Source organism: Notothenia rossii (genome assembly GCF_949606895.1).
Source record: "Notothenia rossii genome assembly, chromosome: 8".
Taxonomy (NCBI): domain Eukaryota; kingdom Metazoa; phylum Chordata; class Actinopteri; order Perciformes; family Nototheniidae; genus Notothenia; species Notothenia rossii.
The window spans coordinates 33,612,051-33,634,274 of record NC_136906.1 but is presented as its reverse complement, the minus strand read 5'-3'; the positions used below and the strand labels follow the sequence as shown (position 1 = coordinate 33,634,274).

Genomic DNA, 22,224 nt, shown 5'->3' with positions numbered 1-22,224 from the left:
ACGTACTTCTGGGTCATTTCACTTGGTTAGAAAGGTTCCTAAGCTAAATGGACTATTGGAACGCAACCTAGGTGGGCGCTTTCACTAAGAGCTTGATAAGGTCAGCACCAGAGATGGGGTCGTTACTAAAAAAAAGTAATATATTACATATTGCTTTTTTAAAAAAAAAAGTAATATATTACACTACTTTGTTACTCTCTACATAAAGTAACTCGTTACTTTACTCGTTACTTTACTCGCAGGGCCGGCCCGCTAAAGCTTCAAATGTTCTCTTTAGTTCAGTTTCCATTGTCGCATAAGACTGATCCAGATAGCTCCTGAATGTTTTCCTATCTGACCATGGCTGTCCTCTGTCTCCTGTATTTTGCGCAGTATATCTCTGAACGATGGTGATCAGATATATTGCTGCTTACAGATGTCCTGTGTTCCAGCTTAAAACCTTCTCCTCGCACTCAGGCTGTTTCTGTGCGCTCGTGAAATGTCTGCTCTCAGATTTCTTCTGTGCGCGCTCGGATCTTTTGTGCAACAACCCTGTCAAAATCCCTCAACCAATAGGAGGCCAGGTGTCCTTGCGGGTGCGTTCGCTTTACTTATTAGAGCAGGGGTATTCAACTAAAATGCAACGAAGTCCAGTTAGAGAAAATGTCCCCATGCAAAGGTCCGGAACATCAAAATGTCTAACTTGCTTTATGAATTAGTGTGATATATATTGAAGTAGCCTGTAGCTTTATCAACGTCTGCATGTAATCAATAACTGACTGCCAATCAAATAAAGAAAGTACAATTCAAAAACAACAATATTTATTGTCAATTAACATTGAACTATACAGATATACAGTAAATACTGTGGATATGTGTAATGTTCCTCTCAGGCTGCATTTAAAAATAAAATAGAGAAAATAAATAAAATAGCTTTTGAAAATATGTGCATCTTAAAAGTGTTTATTTTAGATAAATAAAATAAAGTGTAGCAGCAGCTTGAGTTTCCCTTTTTCTTTGTTAACCGTTTCACATCATGACTTAACAGTTTCAGACGATTATAGAACAATATCAGTCTTTAGACAGCATAACAATTGAACAGTTTTAAAGTTTCTCTTTCTTTCCCTCTTATATTGCAGTCCCTCACTTGCTTTTTTTAAATTCAGTGCGAGAATTGAGCTTGAGCTGGAGCTTGTCCTGCCAGGAGTTTGTAAATCTGGGCTGAAATGGTGTCAGGGCCATTCTCATACACATGCAGGTGCTCATTGGTTACAGTGATGCAAACACAGGTATGGTGAAAAAAGAGAGAACTATTCGAAGCAGAAAAGAAACAGCGTAATATACCATCTGAAAAAGGCCTGTGCTATAATGCTTCAATTAACTGGCTATTCTTTATAATAAACTCAGATAAATAGGAGAGAGAGATGTTAAGTTATAAATCAAGGGTTTTTATTATTACTTACAGCAGGGGTGGGTCCTTTCAATTTTTACAACATCCTCCGAGGGTCGTACAAATGATTGAACTCAACCTCTGCTTAAAAAAAACTAAAATCACAGCCCATTCATTTGGCGTTTCTTTCATGCTGTGCAAAGAAAAAGCAACCTCTTAATCCAGACATCTCACCATGGCTCACGCATGCATGCATGTGCACGGTTGTGGCATGACTACCAAAACAGAAAGATATAGACATCCTATCCATGTGAACGTGATTTAAGTGGGTGGGGGGGACCTAACCTCCTCTAGGAGGGTCCGGTAGCGTGCTCCCCCAGGAAGATGTTTTTTAAATATTGAAGTTGAAAGCATCAATCTGGTGTACTTTGAGAGCAAAATTAAGAGATCTATGGATTCATCTTTCAACACCCATATGAAACAGAACTGTAAGGAGATTTTTCTTTTTGGATATTTTACAAATCACTCTCCTTTCAAACTCTATTCTTGTTATTTTTAACAACTTTTTTGTTACTGTCATATAGTATTTTGTACCTGTTTTTTTATTTAGTCTCAATAACTATAATGATATCAAGGTGTGCCTGAACCTCACTGAGCTGAGGTTATCTGAGCCTCTCAGGAGAGAGCTCTCTTCCACCTGGTTGTAGAAAAGCTCTTTAAATTTGTTAGCATAGCTAGCTAACCAGATGCTAATAACAACAGATCGCCACTGTGCTTACAACTAAAGACACAGCCACGCAAACACTGCGGCATGGCTCCTTATGGGCACTGCAATATTTGAATAGCTGGAGCGGCGTTTGTGCTCTCCGTCTGCACTCATTTCAGACGAGACATATACCACGTGAAGACACGTTACGCTCGTGTTGTGTTCAAGGAACCTGTCCTTGGCCAAGAAAAACAGGTACTCGCTTGTTTAATTATTTTTGCGGTCTAGATTTCTTCTTCTTTTTTTTGAAGAAGTCGGACTGATGGACGGACTCCCCCCCCCGCCCCCCACCCCCAAAATAAAAACTCTTCGGTTCTCCACGAATTACACAAGTCACCCAAATCAGCGTTAAATAAGCGGGAGCCCTCTTGTCTGTCATTGTGATTATGACTGATTTTATAAAAGTAGCGAAGTAACGCGTGTCGGGGCAATGTTAGTAACTGTAGTGTGATTACTAAATTATAAAAGTAACGCGTTACACTGCGCCGTTACCGACAAAAGTAATATTATTACAGTAACACGTTACTTTGTAGCGCATTACACCCAACTCTGGTCAGCACCATGTTAAATATACATATGCTGTCATTTGTGCCATGTTTGCAGCCATTAATGGTGGCAATGTCTTTAGTTATGTTAGGAAAATACATAATTTTTACAGCAGATGATAATTCATTAAATATACTCGTACTATAACAAATCCTGTCTATAAGCAACTTTGCAACTTGTGAAAATGCAAAAAGAGAAATTTCATTCCTTTTTTGACTTCAAAACAAAAGTTTAACAGGTATTAACTTTTGGGAAAAAATCAAAACAACTTGAAATAATTGACAATTTGTTAGTTTACTTTCAAAATGATTGACCTTCTTTTGCCACTCTTTATTGCGTGTCCTTGTCCCTTTTGTTGTGCCTCAATCAGCCTGCAATTGCATTTTTTGTCTGTAGGTCTGCTAAGATTCAGAACCTTTACCAATACAACACATGAAATGCCTTAAATGACAACTGCTCTTTTCAAGGATTTCTGTTCACATTTCTCCATTAACCCTGCCAGAGCCCTTGCCACCTCTTTCTTTCTCTTTGCTGTTTTCTTGTTTTTCTTCTCTGTTTCTTTTCCTCATTAGAAAGACTTTAGCCATCATGAATCCAAATATACAAATAAATCAGTCATTTTATTTCCTGCTGGCTGTAACAGAAAACAGTTTGTTGTATTTTGACCAAAGCTTACAGAAACTGTTTCTGCTGATTGATATGACCAGATGTGGTCCTGTGATCAGTGCGATGTAGCAGCGGTCCACTACAGAGAAATAGCAGATCGCAGGATGTCTACATTGACTAATCAGAATTAGAGTATTAAACTAAACCGTGTCATAAATTGATGAGCTAAATGGAATCTCATCTTTAAGAAATGTTCTTATAGTTTCTAAAGCAAGCATGTATCTTTTAAGCATTGATCTTGTAAGGAATAGATTACATTTACCTTTTTGTAGTAATTTCATATCCATTAGGAGCTTTTTACAATGACTTTAATCTTGGTCATAGCAGTCTTTATCCTCGCTTTCATTATTAAACATGGATTAATGGCCGAATCTTCTTGTATGAGTATCTTGTATGATTAAAACATTGACAGGTGCTTTTTTAAGCAAAAATCAGTTATACGGCCAGCTGCTACTCACAGCTCCAAACATCACTGTAAATCCCCAAATATGTGTAAATTGGATAAACGGAACACTTATTGTTCATGTAAATGCTTAGTTTCTGGTCTGGAAAAGTGTTATAACTTATTATTTAGTGGTGCACGATAATTATCGATCCGATATTAGGAATTATGACGTCATCCCGATAAACTCGATAAAAGTATTAATAGCCCCGATAATATACAATATATTTTTCGGGTAGAAAAGAAAAAAATACTGTGTGGATTGGGATGAGGGGCGCTTGTTTTTCACTAGGCTCCTCCCGTTTTGCCAGTACTGTGGTATTAGTGGTTTAGGAAGAGGGGAGTTTTTCACAAATCCAGCGCTCCCTAACTCATGCCTGGCTGTGACTTAAATGGTGTGCGGCCGTGAAGCCAGGACAGTAAACAAACATGTTGTCGGTAGTATGGGACTATTTCAAAGTTTCAGAGTTAGATAGTTCGCTTGCTATTTGTATTAACAAATGCAATGCAGAAGTTCCACAAGGAGGGAAAAAGGCAACGAGCTATAATACTTCCAACCTGATTAGTCACCTGAAACATCGCCATCGCTACGATGTAGTGTTAAAAGCGTACGAAGACGCCTGCGGTGCTAAACTAGCGGCGAATCCAAAGCCAGCTGCAAAGGCACCGGGGCTTTTACCTATCGACGAGGCTTTTGAAAAAGGCAAGAAGTTTGCTAGAGACGACCCCAGGTCTAAAACGAGGAAAAAACTACAGGTACATTTAATATATATTATATTATTATCGGTATCGGTCTTGAGAAACAGGAAGTTATCGGTATCGGTTTCAAAAAACCAATATCGTGCATCCCTATTATTATTATTATTATTATTATTATTATTATTATTACAATTCTTCATTGAAGAGGCGATTCTGATTGGTCAATTTGGACATTTCAGAGGTTATTAATACCGGATAACACTGGCGTTGCTAAGCAAAATATTAACTGTTGCTGTCAAGTCTCTGATTTTGTGCAGAGTCCCCACTTGAAAGGGACTTGAGGCATCTACTGGACTTTGAAACAGGATTCCACTCCAATGACACAGCTTTTCTTTTCAGACTTTTATTTCAGCAGTTTACTCGGGGTGTAACGGTTCACAAACATTTCGGTTCGGTACGTACCTCGGTTTTTATGTCACGGTTCGGTAAGTTTTCGGTACAGCAAAACATAAAATATTTTTGGGTTTTTTATTATTATTATTAAACTGAATAATGTATTCACTCAAATAAATACAAAATATAATAAAATAGACATTAAGGTGCAGCATTTCGATGAACTGAAATAATCTGTATTTGAACTGTACTCTACTAGTACCTAAGCAGCCAGCTTGACATTAGGACTTGCTTGTTTGTCATTGTATTTTCATGTTTTTTTAAAGAAAAATGTACTTGTCCACAATAGGCGTGTTCACACCGGAGTACTTTTCCCCGTACTTTTCCTGTTAATTTCCGTTAGTACCCCTTATGTCGCGTTCACACCAAAAAGGGTACTTAGTGCCGGGAACTTTTACCCCCATTTTTAGTGCCTGCTAGAGAGGTGGTACCAAAAAAGTACCAATTTCTATTGGCTGGGCGAACACACCCTCCCGGTCCTCCCGATGGCCAGTCCGGGCCAGCCGGTGAGCGTGGAAGTGTGGTCTGCCACAAGCAGGCGGCAGGAGCGGGGCTGTCAGCATCATTTTTTAGATGGTATTTTAAACTCGATGCGCTCTGAAACTATGGGGCGGCCGAGGACAAAAAATACACATGCGTTAAAATAATTAGTGGCGTTAATTTTTTTTTGCTTACCTTGACAGCCCTAATATATATATATATAATTTTTTGACTACTTGTAATCTGTTTTTTATTTTATATTTATTAAAGCCTTAGGCTCTGTTTAACTTTACAGTTGCTAAGGAAGGTCAAGGGAGAGAAAGCAAAGTAAGGTTTAAAGACAGAGCGTTGAACGTCAGATAAATCAACAGAAGCAGACAAACCAGTGTTTCCCAAACATAGCCTTTTTAAAAAAAAATCCGTCTGCAAGCACAACGCCATCTGCGATCGATTAACTAGTGGACAATGATCCCTCGCTCTACGCCTCCTGTACCTGATCGCTCTGCTATCGCGTGAAGGGTCTGCTAACAAGCGACCAACAGAAAGGGAGACCTTACGAGAAACAGAAAAGACGATGTAAACATAGTTTTTTTTCAGAGCAGTGTGTTTAGTTCACATGTTGCACGTCACAAAGCCACGCCAAAAACAGCTTATTTGCCAAGTAAAGGTTGATAAAGTTAGCAACACTAATCAAAGTAAAACGATTGTGTTCACTGGAAAAAGCAACACAAAACAAGGCATTGTGGAAGCAACAAAGAGCAGGAGAAGCATAAGGTGAATTAGTAGTATCCAATGTGTTCTTCCATCTGATAATTTTTAAATGTGTTATACAAGTATGGCAGTAACATTTTAGCTGTGAACATAGCGCTGCAGTGTATTTACAGTCGTCTGTTTGTTGCTGAATAAATGCCTTGACTCTTCCCCACCAGAGAAGCCCTCAGCAGACGTCAAGCTGGCGACCGTAGCAGCAAAGAAGGGCAAGAAGGTGGAGGAGGAGGAGCAGCCTGCAGCCCCTGCAGCAGCAGAGGCAGCGGCCGCAGCTCCTCCACCTGAAGCAGCAGCAGCAGCCACCGCCACAGCAGCTGCAGCACCACCAGAGGAGGAGGAAGAGGAGGAGTATGTGGTGGAGAAGGTGTTGGACCGCCGAGTGGTGAAAGGCAGAGTAGAGTTTCTGCTGAAATGGAAGGGCTTCTCAGAGTGAGTACTGAGTCTATAATAATACTTAGTGTTCTCAGCCCCGAGGTATGCATTTGCCCGCTTTATGCGCTCCGCAGTAACTCCGCTGCAAGGCTCTGGCGAACAGTTCATGAGCGTGCTCCACTAGCACCACGCCCGAAAAACTCCGAAAAGTTTTGTGAACCCAAGGTAGAAGAAGAATAAGTGACGTCAGCGGCTTCATTTGCCTAATCCCCCCTCAGGGACTTATTCCGGTGAGAACACGATCTACTAGGACAGTTCGAGGGACTAAAGAGTTTGGGGGGGAAAAGTACCGGGGAAACAAGTACCGGCTAAGTACTTGGTGTGAAAGTGGCTATTATGACCACTGACAGGTGAAGTGAAGAACATTGATTATCTTGTTAGAATGGAGCCTGTCAGTGGGTGGGATATGTTAGGCAGCAAGTGAACACTTTTTGATGGCTAGACGACTGGGTCAGAGCATCTCCAAAACTCAAGCTCTTGTTGGGTCTCCTCGGTCTGCAGTGGTCAGTAGCTACCAAGAGTGGTCCAAGGAAGGTGAACCGGTGACAGGGTCAAAGGCTCATTGATGCGCGTTGGGTGGGAAGGCTGGCCCGTGTGGTCCGATCCAACAGAAGAGCTTCTGTGGCTCAAATTGCTCAAACAGTTCATGCTGGTTCTGTTAGAAAGCTGTCAGAACACACAGCGCATCTCAGTTTGTTGCGTATGGGGCTGCATAGCTGCAGACCGGTCAGAGTGCCCATGCTGACCCCTGTCCACCTCCGAAAGAGCCTACACTCGGCACGTGAGAATCAGAACTGGACCACGGAGCGATGTAAGACGGTGTCCTGGTCTAATGAATCACCTTTTCTTTTGTATCATGTGGATGGCCGGGTGCGTGTGCGTGGCTTACCTGGGGAAGACATGGCACCAGGATGCACTATGGGAAGAACGTTAGCTGGCAGAGGCACTGTGCTGCTTTGGGCAATATTCTACTGGGTAGAATTGGGTCCTGCCATTCATGTGGATGTTACTTTGACACGTACAAGCTACCTAAACATTGTTGCACACCAAGGACACCCCTTCATGGAGACAGTATCCCCTAATGGTAGTGGCCTCTTTCAGCAGGATAATGCATCCTGCCACACTGCTGAAATGGTTCAGGAATGGTTTGAAGAACACCACAACGAGTTCAAGAGGCGCTTTCACACCGGAGTACTTTTCCCAGGAATAGTTCCGATAGTTCCTGGGATTTTGCGTTCACACCGAAAAGATCTGGAACTAAAACTTTTTTTCACCCCTTTTTAGTCCTTGCTAGAGAGCAGGAACTTTGGGGAGAAAAAGGTTCCAATTTCTGATTGGCTGGGCAAATTGCAAACCACGCCTCGTAAAACTCTGAAAAGTTTTTCTGAATCCGCCATTTTATTTGCTCGCATTAGCATTATTAGCATTAGCCCAGCGCACCAACGGAGAGAGACTAACTTATGGCAACACAAAATAAAACATGGGAGCGGTGGAGTGATGAGGAGGTGTTGGCGCTTCTGGCGATTTACTCGGGGACTTCCGGCCGGGGATTTCGGGTGGCAGTATACGCCGTGAAGTTGTTTGCAGCCTGCCCAGTAAACCCAAAGCAGCCGAAGAAGAAGAAGTGACGTCAGCAGCAACTATTCCTGGGGAAAGTACTTGGTGTGAAAGCACCTAATGTGTTGACTTGGCATCCAATTTCCCCAGATCTCAATCCAATCGGGCATCTGTGGGATGTGCTGCATTAACAAGTCCGATCCATTAACAAGTCCGATCCCACAACTTACAGGACTTAAAGGATCTACTGCTAACGTCTTGGAGCCAGATCCCACAGTACACCTTCAGTGGTCTAGTGGAGTCCATGCCTCCATGGGTCAGGGCTGTTTGGCTACACAGTAGCTACACAATATTAAGCAGGTGGTCATGATGTTATGGCTGATCAGTGCAAAGTTATAGTGTATGGTCAACACACTGAGTAGATGAGAGATTTTTTTCTGTGAGCAAGCTCCCCCCCAATGCTGATGTCTAACCGATGCATCGGCTATTAAAAGTAATTAAAAGCCTTTCAAGTTTAAAAAAAAAAAAAAAATTAGATTTATTATGTATTCAAGCTAGGACTCACTGAGATTTAACATATTTCAGGGAGGATAACACATGGGAGCCGCAAGACAACCTGGACTGCCCGGACCTCATTGCAGAGTACATGCAGAAACACAAAGAGAAGGAGGAGAAGAAGAAGGAGGGCAAGAGGAAAGTGGCCAGCGAGGCCACAGGAGACTCAGAGGAGCGAGGGAGCAAGAAGAAGAAAGAGGAGGTGAGCAAAAAGGCATTAGCACACCAAATAAAACAGCTGCTTTATTGACCAATGTTTCATAATCAATTTTCTTCTGGTCATGTGTCCAGGAGAAGGCCAGAGGTTTCGGCAGAGGTCTGCAGCCGGAGAGGATCATCGGAGCAACAGACTCCAGTGGAGAGCTGATGTTCCTCATGAAGTGGTGGGTCTGCACTGTCTTTTAAAAATGGTTTATTGAGATTGCTTTAAGTTGGAATCGCTATACAGTCCTATTCTGAACCCAGAAATGTTGAGTACCCCAAAGTTTAATGTTAGAAATGTATAGTATGGGGTGCTGAAGCATTTCTGATATTTTTAGGATCAACAATGGCAGCTTTAACCAGAAAATGCCGATATGTGTAAACAAATGTTTGGTTACTGTTTATTTCTTTGCACAGCACAAAGAGCAAGGAGCAAAAGAAAGTGACATTTTAAATGCTGTGAAATGAAAGCTGTGTTCACAAGATATACACATGATTAGCACGTCATTGTATGTTTAACCTCTTAAGCCCCACGGACCCGGTTCCGGGGCAGAAATCGTGTCATTTGCAGGAAACAACGTCTAAGGAACTTTAATATTTAATAAACTATGAATATTTTATATCCATATAATGGGGAAAAATTAATTTAACTGATCTTTTTCATTTTTTTCTCCCAAAAAAACACAATGCTAACTGAGCCTCTGAATTAGCCCCGAGCGAAAAATGCTAACCTATTACTGCACCGAAAATCAATCCTAGCTTCCTTATTACTTATCCTAGCTGCACATCCAACACATCGTTTATGATTGTAAAGACACAATCTAACGGTGCCCACCTCAACACTGAAAGATACAAACTTGCGACGTTATCAACAAAAACGTGCATCAAAACAAGTGGCGCTAGGTAGCCCACAACGCTAACATGGCTTACCTTCGTCTTTGTCTGGTCTAAACTGGTCTTCAATGGCATTATAACGATAACAACGATGTAGTTAATCCATAGGTTCATATCCAATCTAGCTGTGTCCCCTTTGAAATGTTCTGATAATCTATAAGCAATAAAACTGCAATTCCGTTTTCAAATAGTAGAGCAGGCCATTCCTACTTCATTGAATGCGCAAAGACGTTACCTTTTTTTTCTTTCATGAGTGTGTGCGGGATGATTTCCCTTTGATTATATTGGCTCTAACGGTCAGAAAGAGATATCACATGTCAAAATCGAGCAAGGGGGGCCAGAGATAAGGAAATCCACCCAAATGGCCCCAGAAGAGGTTTTTTGTGCTAAATCTGTCTAAAAAGGTCAAATATCACTTGTTTTGCATCAATCTTGATACAGGGTACTTATTACAGGGTTCCCGTGGGGTCTTAAAAAGTCTTAAATTGGATAATCTGAATTTAAGGCCTTAAAAAGGTCTTAAATATGACCAAAAAAATAAGAAAGGTCTTAAATATGATTTAGAAGGTCTTAAAAATTATGGGATTTGAAAGGTACTTCTGTGTTGCGATCGCGTCTAAAATGTGTTTTGGGGAAAATGTCCGGGCTGCAAAGAAACCAGTACGGTAAGAGCCTTTCAGTTCCCCCCAACAATTTGTATTGAAATAAATCAACATGGAACCAGTAATCACTAACTTTGTTTCCCCCGGCCCCTTATCGGAGAACACCCAGCTAGTAACCTAGCAACCAAGCTTCAGCTAGCGGCAGTCAGAAACTCATGTCTCTTCGAATCTACTTACAAATTAATATGGGGAAGTGTAAGTTCAACCGTATTCTGTTGGAAAACATCGAATTTAGTGCTTGGTTGAAACCAGTGGAGGGGAACGTGTTTGAAGCCCGCCGCACCATTTGAAAAAGAAATAAGTGTTTGTTTTGCTAATGTAGCGTTAACTAGTGCAGCGTTAGCTAGTGCAGCAGCTCCCGCAACAACACCGGGGGACCTCCGGGCGACGTTTGGGTCTACGTCAACCCTAAAAGCGGATGTGGTGTAGACGCTAAATACCGTAGCTGAACACCAATCATACAACAGCAACGATGAAAGACTGTAGCCAAGGCAGCAGAGCTCTGAATATAGCTCTTGTCTCTCACACTCACACACACACACACACACACACACACACACACACACACACACACACACACACACACACACACACACACACACACACACACACAATATTTTTGGTCAATAATTGAAATCACGATTATTAAATATGATTATTCATTGACTTTGAAAACATCCATTTATTGAACTTTAAAACAAATAATATTTGAACAGTATCTTTTTAACTGTCGATTACCCTGAACGTATAATTAAACTGAAAAACCAATACAAAAATAAATGATATATTTAAATAAATAATATCAAAATAATAAATACCAATAAGCAAGATCAACAAATATTTTAGAGCGCACTTCCACAAGCTACTAAACATATATAAATATCATAAATAAATATAAATTAGACTCAAATTAATTAGATCAAATATGTTATAGTGCACTGTCACAACCTAGCAAAGCTAAATAATAGTTTTTTTCGATTATGTTGTTTTTGTAATTGTGGAAGGCCAAAATCGTAATTGCGATTAAAATACGATTAATTGCACAGCCCTAACACACACAAGCACACAGACACACACATACACACTTTTTGGCTAACACAGTTCTGTACTGTCATGCTGTTATGTTCAGACATTATTCTTATGTTGAACATGAATACATTTACTTTGTAAGTAATTATGGGACGTATTTCTTCTTTCATAGCAATTTTCCATTATACTTTCTTGTCGTGAAATAGGTCTTAAATTCTACTCAAAGTGGTCTTAAAAAGGTCTTAAAAAGTCTTACATTTGAGTTGGCGAAACCTTCAGGAACCCTGTATTATATGTTGTACTTTGGATTCCTAAAGCTTTTAGTCTACTAACCCATCATCCAAGGTTAGTTTTCACGAGAAGTACAAAATATCTTTTGGACGGACACTATCATTTACAGTTTTTACCATTTTCAATCTGAATTTTCTTTAAAATAAAAAACATCTATATTGATTCTGACTTTTCTACATCCAACTGACAGGTTTATCATTACTTTGAGAAAAAAGATTATTAATTTATCCCTTTTAGAAGGGAAGATATGGTCATTTGTTCTGGGAATGTCATTTTCGAGCCTGAAACCTGAAAAACGGGCTTAAGAGGTTAAACATTTTATAAATGGCATCAACTCGGAACATGCTATATAGTAAAGCAGAAGGTTTTATGCAACTTTTACCATCTTTGCTCTTGCTACTTGTATCCACCTTACTTGTTTCTTCTCTATTGTCTAACACTTTTCCCCCTTTCTACTTTCCACTCTCTCCTTTTCTACTTTTCTCTGGAATTCAAATCAACAGGAAGAACTCTGATGAAGCTGACCTGGTCCCCGCCAAGGAGGCCAACGTCAAATGTCCCCAGGTGGTCATCTCTTTCTACGAGGAGCGCCTCACCTGGCACTCCTACCCCACAGAGGAGGAGGAGAAGAAAGAGGAGGAGAAAAAAGACTAGATGAATAAAGGAGGAGGTGGTGGAGGAGGAGGTGCAGAGATGAGAAGAAAGGAAGTGTGGAGGTGCATTGCTGGTAAACTGTTAACCGCTAGTAATTGATTCTGGCAGCCTCTTTGGGACAACCCCAGTTGTTTGGGATTAAACTGCTAATGGTGCTGTGGTGAAAGATGTTCCTGCCCTAAAAGGAGACAGGGTCATTTTCTCAAAAGATGTTCCATACTGTCTCTCCACTTCGGAAAATCTCTTTGCGCCGCTCGGTTTCTTTATTTTCTACATAATGCCGTTCTTCAGTCAAACTCTCATACTGTACATTTTACCATGACACGGACAGCTGGACATAGATGATAACAGTCTCATTAGGTGACGTCTTCACACGTCCTACAAGCTAATATGGCGACCAGCCAGTGTTCAAACACCCAATGCTTGTACTTTGCTTCCTGTTACATTCTTTTATTAAAACTAACAAACTAACCTGTATTATATCAAACTATTAGTTGTGGATGTGTGCTAATTTGGTGGAGGTTCAGAGGAAAGCCTGTAAAACTGTCCATCTGCCATATTTCTATCGAAGTATTTGTCAAGACGTCAAAGGACTCCCTCAGCAAGTAAAGTGTACAGTCCAGTTCATTCAATGGCAGCTGCGGCTGGTTCGACTCCCATATTTCTCAAGCCTTTTAATCATTTTATGGAATTCCTTTTCAATGGAACTGAGGCTGGTTGGATAGCTGCCAAAGGGCCTGGTAGAGTATAAACAGTCGGCATCTGGCAGGTTTTTAATTTTCCACACTGCTAGCCGGGCACACTGGATGTCTTCAGGTGAAGAGCTGATATGCCCTTTGACCCCTAGATTATCCTACAACCTGAAATAGAGTGGTGCAGTGATGTATTTTTGTTGGCCTACCTGGAAGTAGCACGGCAAGGACTCCCTCCACAGAGAATGATGGGATTTCAGACCTTTTGCCAACAAATTGTGAAAGTCTTGTAAGCTTGTGTTAACCACAGATTTTAATAGAGGTATTTCAACAAAAATGACTGAGACGAGGGAACCGGAAGTCGTAAAATGTTAAATCATTTCAGGGTTTAAGGACCAGTGCTTTACATTAAGGATTTTGGGAGATGGCCCTGTGGGCCATCTAAGCTAATTTACAGATGGCCCTGAGCCCAATAGAGATTGCCCTGAAAAATGTTCATGGACGAAATGGCACAAAGGGTTTGGGGGGCCTCCCCATAGAAGATTGTGATTTTTGCAGGTCTTACTGTAGATTCTGTCTGGTGCATTCTCTAGACTGAATTATAAGATGAACCACCACAATATAATATTGTACAATTTCAATTGTATTCTTAATTTCACTTGTTTGTTCTTGTTTGTGTTTGCTCGCTTGCATGCCCTGCATAGCTATAAGAAATACTTAAGTTGTTGGTCAAGACACTTTCCATCTGATGAAGGCAAATGCCTTCCCAGATGTAGAAAACATTACATTCAGTTATAACTGCCAAAACAAACATTATTTACACTATTATGGCCCCTGTTAAAAATGTTATCTACTGTAAGTTGGTCGAACGAATGCCTTCTCATCCGGAAGCTGACCCAGCAGACCCGAGCAGCAGTCGAGAGGAGCCGAGCGCATCCGCGAAGCACACAAAATGGTGACGTCAGATTTCCCGTTAGCCGGCAAATCTAAATCTTTTCGGTCAAAATTATTTCCCTTTAGCGCAATGCCGCTTCGGTTGCGCCACTTATGTGACAGACAAGAATAGTCAATTCTAATGTCTAACACTTAATGTGGAGAAAGAGATGTCCTGTATGGGTTGATTGTGCGTTGATCTGTTGGTAATGCCTCGGGGTTCTGGTGGGCATATAAACAAATGCATAATGCTGCGCTATACTTTGTGGCCTCACCCGGTTGCATAGCGACGCTTATTGTTTAGGTGTTTTTTAATAAGCAGGTAGTCCTATCATTAGCTAGAACTAGCTGGATCTGATCGATATGGACATAAACGCGAGTGAAGTCTAATCTGACGGGAGAGAGAGATCAGCTGCTGCTGACGAGTCGACACGCAGCGCTGCATGATCACATGCAGCGGTGAGCGGACAAAACACACACTTCAGGTTAGAATATCACACGTAGCTATTTTAATTACCTCTCAAACTACCTAAACTAGTTTTACTGTCGGGTCACTCATTACTGGATCCGCGAGCTGCATGATACTGGCATAATAGATTGCCTGATTGGGCAACCAGCAGGTGAGGCTTAATTGCCCGAGCTAAATACTAGATGGCCCCGTGCCATCGGGCAGCCCTTAATGTCGAGCCCTGAGGACTCATTCCTGCACCACTCTATAGACACTCCTCTTGGCCTTTCCTTACAGTTTGCAATCCCTGATACCAGCGCTAAAGTTTATTTTTTTAATGCAGTTTCTCTAGAAGTGAGATGCAGGGTTTAATTAAAAGCCAGCCAGAGTTAAATGTGTCCTGTTTTTATTTGAATGAGACTTTGACGCCATATCGCAAGAGTACGTCAACAACGAATGCCTATTATACTGAGTGGCAAGCTTTTCTGTTGGAGGATAAGCGAACATGTTAAGCTAACGCCAGATTGTCAAATGAAACGTTGGACTAGACAACTATTAGTGTGGGAGCCATATGTCGGTGAACCGCTCATTTACTCTGCCAGCCATGTTAGCACCAACCAGCCTGTTAGGGTGGAGGTGGAAGGGGCTCTGTAATAGTCCTGATACCTAAGCCGGTAGATGGAGATTCCCTGCACCGCCACTCAGAATACCCATGCAAAAACACAACTGGGTTCTACTACTTTTCCACATATTTTTTTGTTTTAACCTTTCACACTCACTAGGCTACCTGTTTGTCTTCTACGCTAAGTTTTTCTCGGCCTGCGCAGCCGGGCAACAATCAGACGTGATGAATTAGCTCACTCAAAGTATTTCCTTGTTACTTTAACAGATGTAAAGACTTGCATTTTTGAACTGGTCTGTATTTAGTTTGAACACACAAGAGTTTTTTCACTGTAGCTAATATTTCCCATCGCCTTGTGTTGAATGTAGCCCGGCTGTGCTTATTTCAGTGTATACTATTAAAGCTAGCATCGTTGCTTTCTCTATTAGCAGACCCTGGTTGGCTACTTCGAATATCCTTTCTCTGAACCGTTTACTTTGAGGGTTTTTAGCTGCTGAAGTCTTATCAGCGAACTGACATGAATAGAAAATTGTGTTATTAGTGCTGGGCAACAATTACATTTTTTTTTTTTTTTAATCATGAGATTAATCGCATTATTTTCTGGGATTGATTGCATTGTTATGTCATGCGACTTTTATTTTAAAGTACTGCTATATGAATAAAAGTGCAATAACATTTGCTTTGCAAACTCTTCAAACAAATAAGGTGCTTTTTAACAGCAGTATTCCCTTTACACAGTAGCAGTTAAAATGTCTTGTAAATCTCAACTTCAACATTAATTAATGTAATTAAATCAAATATAAAACCAAAGCTCTTTTCTGCTACCAGGGCATTAATGTTGTATGTAGTTATAGAATAACCATTTACCCTCAGTCCAGTGATCAGAAAATTCAACTTGCAGTGGCTAATAATAAAAAAAAAAAAGAATTGTTAATGCGATACAATTATTATTTTGTATCGCAGTCTTAATGCGTTAACTTGCCCAGCCCTTCTAACACAATATTTCCAGTAGTGGTGTTTAAAAAAAAAAAAAAATTCAGCCTCTTGTCACTTAAAATGAGGCCTTCTTTATTTTAATGAGCCCTGCTGTACAATATTAAGTTGTATCATTATGTCCAATTTCCCGCCCAAGTACTTAAAGGTCCCATGTCATGCTTTTCCGGTTATTACCCGTCCCCTTGTGTGTTATGTAGCTTTTTCTGCATGTAGCCTGGCTGTGTGTTTGTTCTCAGGCTGAGTTCCCCGCTGTCTCGTAGACCCCACGCAGCAACCAGGAAACGACACCATTAATCCAGCTCACACTGTCCGCTCCTCGAGCCTAAAAGGGCGGAGCAGCGAGCCCTGCAACGTCCTGCCAAAACGGCACCCAGACCCCACGCAGCATTCTCATTTGTTTGTCATTACTGGTGTCATTTTCTGGTTGCTAACGCCATTGTAACACATAATCACTGATGTTCCGCTGTAACGGTGGTTGACTCATCAGAACAGAGCGGGGGAGCAGACCAATCAGAGCACAGTGGGCTCATAGGGAGGGTGGGGGGGGGGCGGCAGGAGCTCCAACAAGCCGTTTAGGACAGAGAGTGAATACACATACTATACAGAGATGTTGTATGAGAAATCAATGTGAGTTTGGAACATTGAACAATATAAATCTATTCTAGTAGACCTCAACAATGGAATTATGATAAGTAGAAATGGCCATGACATGGGACCTTTTAATATGAAAAGGTCACGCTTGACTCGATTTGTTCTGTAATGTCTTCACACTGTACCAGAGACGGATGTTACTGTCAAGTCATTTCTAGCCTACTCAAATAACTGCTCCGCAGTAAATGGCTTCTAGCATCAAGTCAAAGTCTATGAGCTGTGCTAATGCTATTTCTCCTTTATATCAGTGTCTTTTTCTGGAGCTCCTTTTTTTCTCCACACTACTAATCATTTTGTAGATTATTCTTTAGGACTTCTGACCTTTTTCGGGCGTAAAACGTTGTTCACCCAGAATGCCTTTTGTACTTCACCGTTGATAGGAAGGGTTGGATTTGCTGCACCTGGGTCTGCTAGTTAGCGTTTTTATATTGTTCCTGAACCGTTTCTGTATTTAACGGATTAGCTTGTTTTGTCCTGTTGCATGTTTATTGATTTCCCTTGCAATGTCATGGCCAATCTTCTTCTGTCTGTTTTGATCAATAAAGTGTTTCTGTTTTCGTAACTCTTTGTTCTTCAGTGTTTTTAAGTCATCCTTTTGAAGAATACACAGTTTGAACCGAGATGCAATGCTAGCCAACAGCCTTGTCCATGTTTACTTCCTGTAACCTAACAATTCAATTGCATTAACTGGAGCAGGAAACACACCGGGACACATTAAGGTTTTCTTTCATCTGATTTGGTCTAAAGCACTTTTGTAACTGTAAGGCTGCATTGTTAGATTTGCATGGATCCTTTTGTCAATCCAGAAAGAAAATCACATTTTAGAAATTATTGAATAAAGACAATACTGTGAGCCAGATATCCCAACCTCCACTCTAGGAAGTGTGAAGGGCTTTTTTCTTCTGGTAAAGTGAGTCATCCATTAATCGAAGTTCAAATTGTCGCCATATTTGTGAGGAACAAGCATTTGTGGGATGAGCAGCAGAGCTGAGTATGTGGGTTGCGCCCATGAAAAAAATTGACAGATCTCCTCCGCCAGTGCCACAGAGCAGCCAATCTCCAGTCTCGTACAGCTGCCAGGAGCCTGCCATGACTGCCCTTCTCTGTCAGGCCCACTTGTACTGGAACCTCAACATGTGGAGGAAAATTATGTTCAGAGCACTGGAACCTCAACATGTGGAGGCACGCCTGAGTTGCTGTGCCCTGTGCGTGCCCTAAGGGCGTATATTGATGATACAGCCTGTATACGGCAGTCAGAGCAGCTCTTCGTTTGCCATGGCGGCACTAAGCAGCGGCTGTCCAACTGGGTTGTCGATGCCATCTCGCATGCCTATGGGGCCAGTGGCCGCCCCCCGCCATCAGGGGTGAGATGCCACTCTACGAGGAGCATCTCAACATCTTGGGCTGCCCTGAGAGGGGTGCCCTTGGGGACCATCTGCGCCACGTCGTCGTGGGCGTCTTCCGGCACATTCTCCAGGTTTTACCGGGTCAATGTCGCCACTCCCCCCCATTTGGGCGTGGTCCTGTGGCTGAGCTCCGCTGCTTCCAGCTAGGTAAGTAAGTGCTTGGATTCTTCATGACATTGTTGATATAACTCATCCAGTGCTAAAGCACCGCCTCTGGCGGTCAGTAGGGACGAAATAGAACAATAGTTACGTCTGTAACTACGGTTCTATGACCGCCAGAGTATCCTGTCACTCAGGATTCTTGTGTGCTCGCGAGAAGATTCTGGGAACAGATCCTCTCATGAAACCGGCTGATATAGCCGGTGTCACGTGGGTCACAGGTGACTTTGTTGCTATTGGTACTCGAGCCGCGCATGCGCGCGATGGACCTATCCAGTGCTAAAGCACTGCCTCTGGGGGTCTTCCGGGACTCATAGAACCGTAGTTACAGACGTAACTCGATTTATTGCCAAAAAGCGTTATTACGACGAAATCTACCAAACGCAAATGTCCTTACTTTTTGTGTTAAGTATATATAAATGGACCAGGACATGTTAAGTTAATTGATGAGCTCCCAATCACAAGAAAACTCGACTGACTCCAAAAAAGTAGGCTACACCATGTTTTTAGTTTTTTTTTGTCTTTTTTAATATTGCAAAAGACAACAATCCAACATTCTTGAATACAATAAAATAAATGAAAAAAACTATTGTGGTCCATCAGTGCTAGTGATAGACATGCAGCTTATTATTGGTTTAACTTTTTATACATTTTTAAAAAGACATCAGACAGGTTTAGTTGGTTTCCTTTCCATATCTGCAAGACACGGGTAAAACAACCGCCTAAACCAAATCCAGCAACGTTAAATATTCTATTCTATGTTAGCTGCTACAAAGTCATGTTCTGCCAGCCATGCTTGTCCCTGAGGCCTTATACATTTGCTTTTCAATAACACAAGCATTTATCACTTGCATTACTTTTATCCAAACTACTACTTTTGAACAGAAGACTCGCTACAACCTAGAATACTGTATTTTCAGGTATTTTTTGTTGTTGTTTTTGCATCAAGTATTGACATGATTAATTCCTTTCACAGATTGTTCCGTTAAGGAGTTTATCAGCTGTGTGCACAACCACTAGATGGGGACATCCTATTTCACAAATAAGCCTAGAGTTTGGAGCAGGAAAATGTTGGAATCTAGAGGTACTATCATTTTTACAGCATCAATTAAAGGCACGTAATTTGATTATTTGACATTCATTTGGATCGACCGATCTTATCCATTAACAGCTTAAGAAGTTGTACTGTTGTACCCCTGTCCTATATATCTACCAATAGCTATTACAGTTTCTGATCCTGTGATTTGAAAATAGGTAATGTGAGGTGGGCCTGCTCTTTAGTTGGAAGCAGGCAATAAGATTTCCACAGGTTCATAGTCACATAGGTGTTGAATTACATAAAGAAAAAATGTGGTGTCAATAGATTTAACATTTGAATCATTATAATCTGTCATTAATAATCATACAAATACAATACTTGTATAATATTATGGGGTAGATTAAAAAAAATACATAAAAATCATGTTTAAAAAAAAAAAAGACGTGACAAAAAAATACATCAGTGGATTTTTCACTCTAACAACATCTCAGTTTAGTTTTGACAATGAACTTTGACGATTTTCCGACATGAAGCTAAAGCATGGACCGCTGTGATCGCCCTCTGTATGATGTTTGCTCCACAGGGCATTATCTCTGCTGCAAGCTCCATCTGTTCCTACAGTGGTGAACGCGTCCGCTCCCTCACGTCTCCTGTGCAACTTTTTAAAACCGACTTGCGCTTGCTTCAGTAAAATACCTTTCCTCAGTTTTCACCACACTAATAGCAAACGAGTGCTTCATCTAAAACATGTAGCTTGTGCCGATTGCATTGAATTGTAATGTTTGTGTTTTTCTTAACGTTTGAAGTTTTCCAGAATTTTCCTGAGCGTTAATGTTGACAGCCCTAATAAAAACGTGTTAAAGGCACAGGTAAATCCATCTAAACAATAGAAGCAAAACAGTGTATCCCTTTGGGTCACGCCCCAGTCAGTTTCTTATGTTCAGAACATCCTGGTGTATAGGATGCCTGGTGTTTTTCAGGCCAGGTGCCATATTCACAACATTTGAGCTTGAATATATGAATTGTCTTGATATTCTCAGTCAGGCAAGTCCTAGTATTAGCACTCTTAAAACAAAGGCTAATTTACAGAATTGTAGTCTTAACGCACGTCATTGCAAGAAATCCAGAAAAGGTGGCAGATTTCTTCTCAGAATTTGAAATATTTCTGCAGGTGATGGCACTTAAAGTCTTTAAGTGTTACCTTTTTGGCAGCAGGATGGTCTTTGGGTATGTTACCATCCTTACACTCGAAATGTTCGATCCCCATGACTCTACAAACTGCTAAAGTGTCTTTGTGTGACATGTGGCCCCTATTAGCCCAAGATGGCATGACCACAACTTCCCTTTCTGTGTGCTAGTCCCCCCCTTCCTTGGTGGGCCAGGGTCATTGTCGTGTCATGGTTACTGGCTATATTGGCTGACAGCCGGGATCCTGCCTGCTATCAGCCTTGTTCAACTCAGTATCTTCCAGCAGGATTGTGCCTAGGTTTTTAGCTAGCGTTTTAAAGGACTGGTCCCAGATCATCTACTATCGCTTGTTTCCATTATTCAGAAGCCTAGACTCTCCTCAGAGTCGTTGACAATGGTTGAATTCCTATTCCAGTGTATAAAATGTTGGAGAATGGAGATCAACATATTTTCTTTTCACCGTAAACATCACTCTGAAACAACCTCCTTCAAATAACTCTGACTTCCTCTTTCTACCAATCCACCATTGTTCCTGCTTTTTTTGTGGTTATATCACACTCCCGTTAATGTCCAGAATGTCTTGATTTTCCACCTCCTCACTTCTTCTTGTCCCTCTGTTTCTTGCTGGGTTTTATCCGTGAAGCTATGGTGACACTACCGTTGGACTCGAACTGAAGCAGGTACTCCATAGAGTTTAACGGCATCCCCTCATCGTCCCTCAGCGTGGAAAGGACATCCTGGTACAACGTGCTCAGCCGGCGTTTCCTTTCCTGCAGGTTCCTCATGGCTTCCTGTTTCTCTCGGAGCAGCCGTGAACGGTAGCGCCTCAAACCTGACACGTTGTCTTTTAGTTCCAGCAGCACATCCAGTCTCCTCTTCCTACAGTTCTGGGCAGCGATCTTGTTCTTTCCGCGGCGTCTGATGTCCCGGACGAGTATGAGCTGCTCCTCGCTGAGTTGGTAATTGGCCAGAAGGTCATTGAACTCTTCCACAGGCAGATTAACAATCAGTTCGTTGGAGAAGGGGAGCTTTCCGACTCGTGCTCGCCGTTCATCCCGGCTCCACATTCTGCTCCCAGTAATGCGTCTGGAAGAGGAGCGATGGTAAGGCTTGGTGTTGTCGTGTCGCGAGGAGGACTTGGTGTGCTTGGTGGGCATCTTTCCAAGGGACGGAGAAGAGTCGGAAGACAATGGCTGGTTGTACGTGTGATCATGGCCGATATTCTCCAGAAAAAAGCCATTGTAAAGCTTGTGATCCCCAAAGGTGGGAAGAAAGGGATTCTTAAAATCTTCAGGGTAACCTCCTCCTACTGCCCCCATCTCTTCCTCTTCTAGATCCTCCTGCTTTATGGTGACCTCCATTTCCATTTCTGAACCAACTGAATCTTCTTCACCTTCTTCGTCTTCCTCTTCAGAGAAGGGACTTTCAACAGCCGACACACAAGAGGAAGACGAGGTTGAGGAAGAGGAATAAGAGGAGGCTTCAGAAGCACATTGAGAAGCAGGGCTGTGGCTAAAGTCCAGAGAAAGGCCAGAATCTGAGCCTTCCTCCTCCTCTTCATCTAGGAGGAGAAAACAAGGTAAGTTCTACAGTTTTATTCAGCTTTATTTTGCTCTTATAAAAAGA

At 41.6% G+C, this 22,224-nt stretch overlaps 2 protein-coding genes across 2 annotated transcripts in view; one reads left to right on the top strand and one right to left on the bottom strand.

The window, feature by feature from the left end:
* The first annotated feature begins 6,484 nt into the window (after window positions 1-6,484).
* cbx1a (chromobox homolog 1a (HP1 beta homolog Drosophila)) lies at window positions 6,485-17,368 on the top strand. The gene is made up of 4 exons (XM_079641993.1): window positions 6,485-6,618; window positions 8,764-8,935; window positions 9,025-9,116; window positions 12,314-17,368. The coding sequence occupies exons 2-4, from the start codon at window positions 8,825-8,827 to the stop codon at window positions 12,462-12,464; spliced, it is 354 nt and encodes a 117-aa protein (XP_079498119.1). The 5' UTR covers window positions 6,485-6,618; window positions 8,764-8,824; the 3' UTR covers window positions 12,465-17,368.
* A 1,506-nt stretch (window positions 17,369-18,874) lies between these two features.
* The window catches only part of nfe2l1a (nfe2 like bZIP transcription factor 1a), a 43,301-nt gene continuing 39,951 nt past the window's right edge, over window positions 18,875-22,224 (bottom strand). The window contains exon 9 of the mRNA XM_079641790.1: window positions 18,875-22,159. Within this exon, the coding sequence (XP_079497916.1) occupies window positions 21,195-22,159 (965 nt within the window). The 3' untranslated portion in view covers window positions 18,875-21,194. The remainder of the gene's footprint in view (window positions 22,160-22,224) is intronic.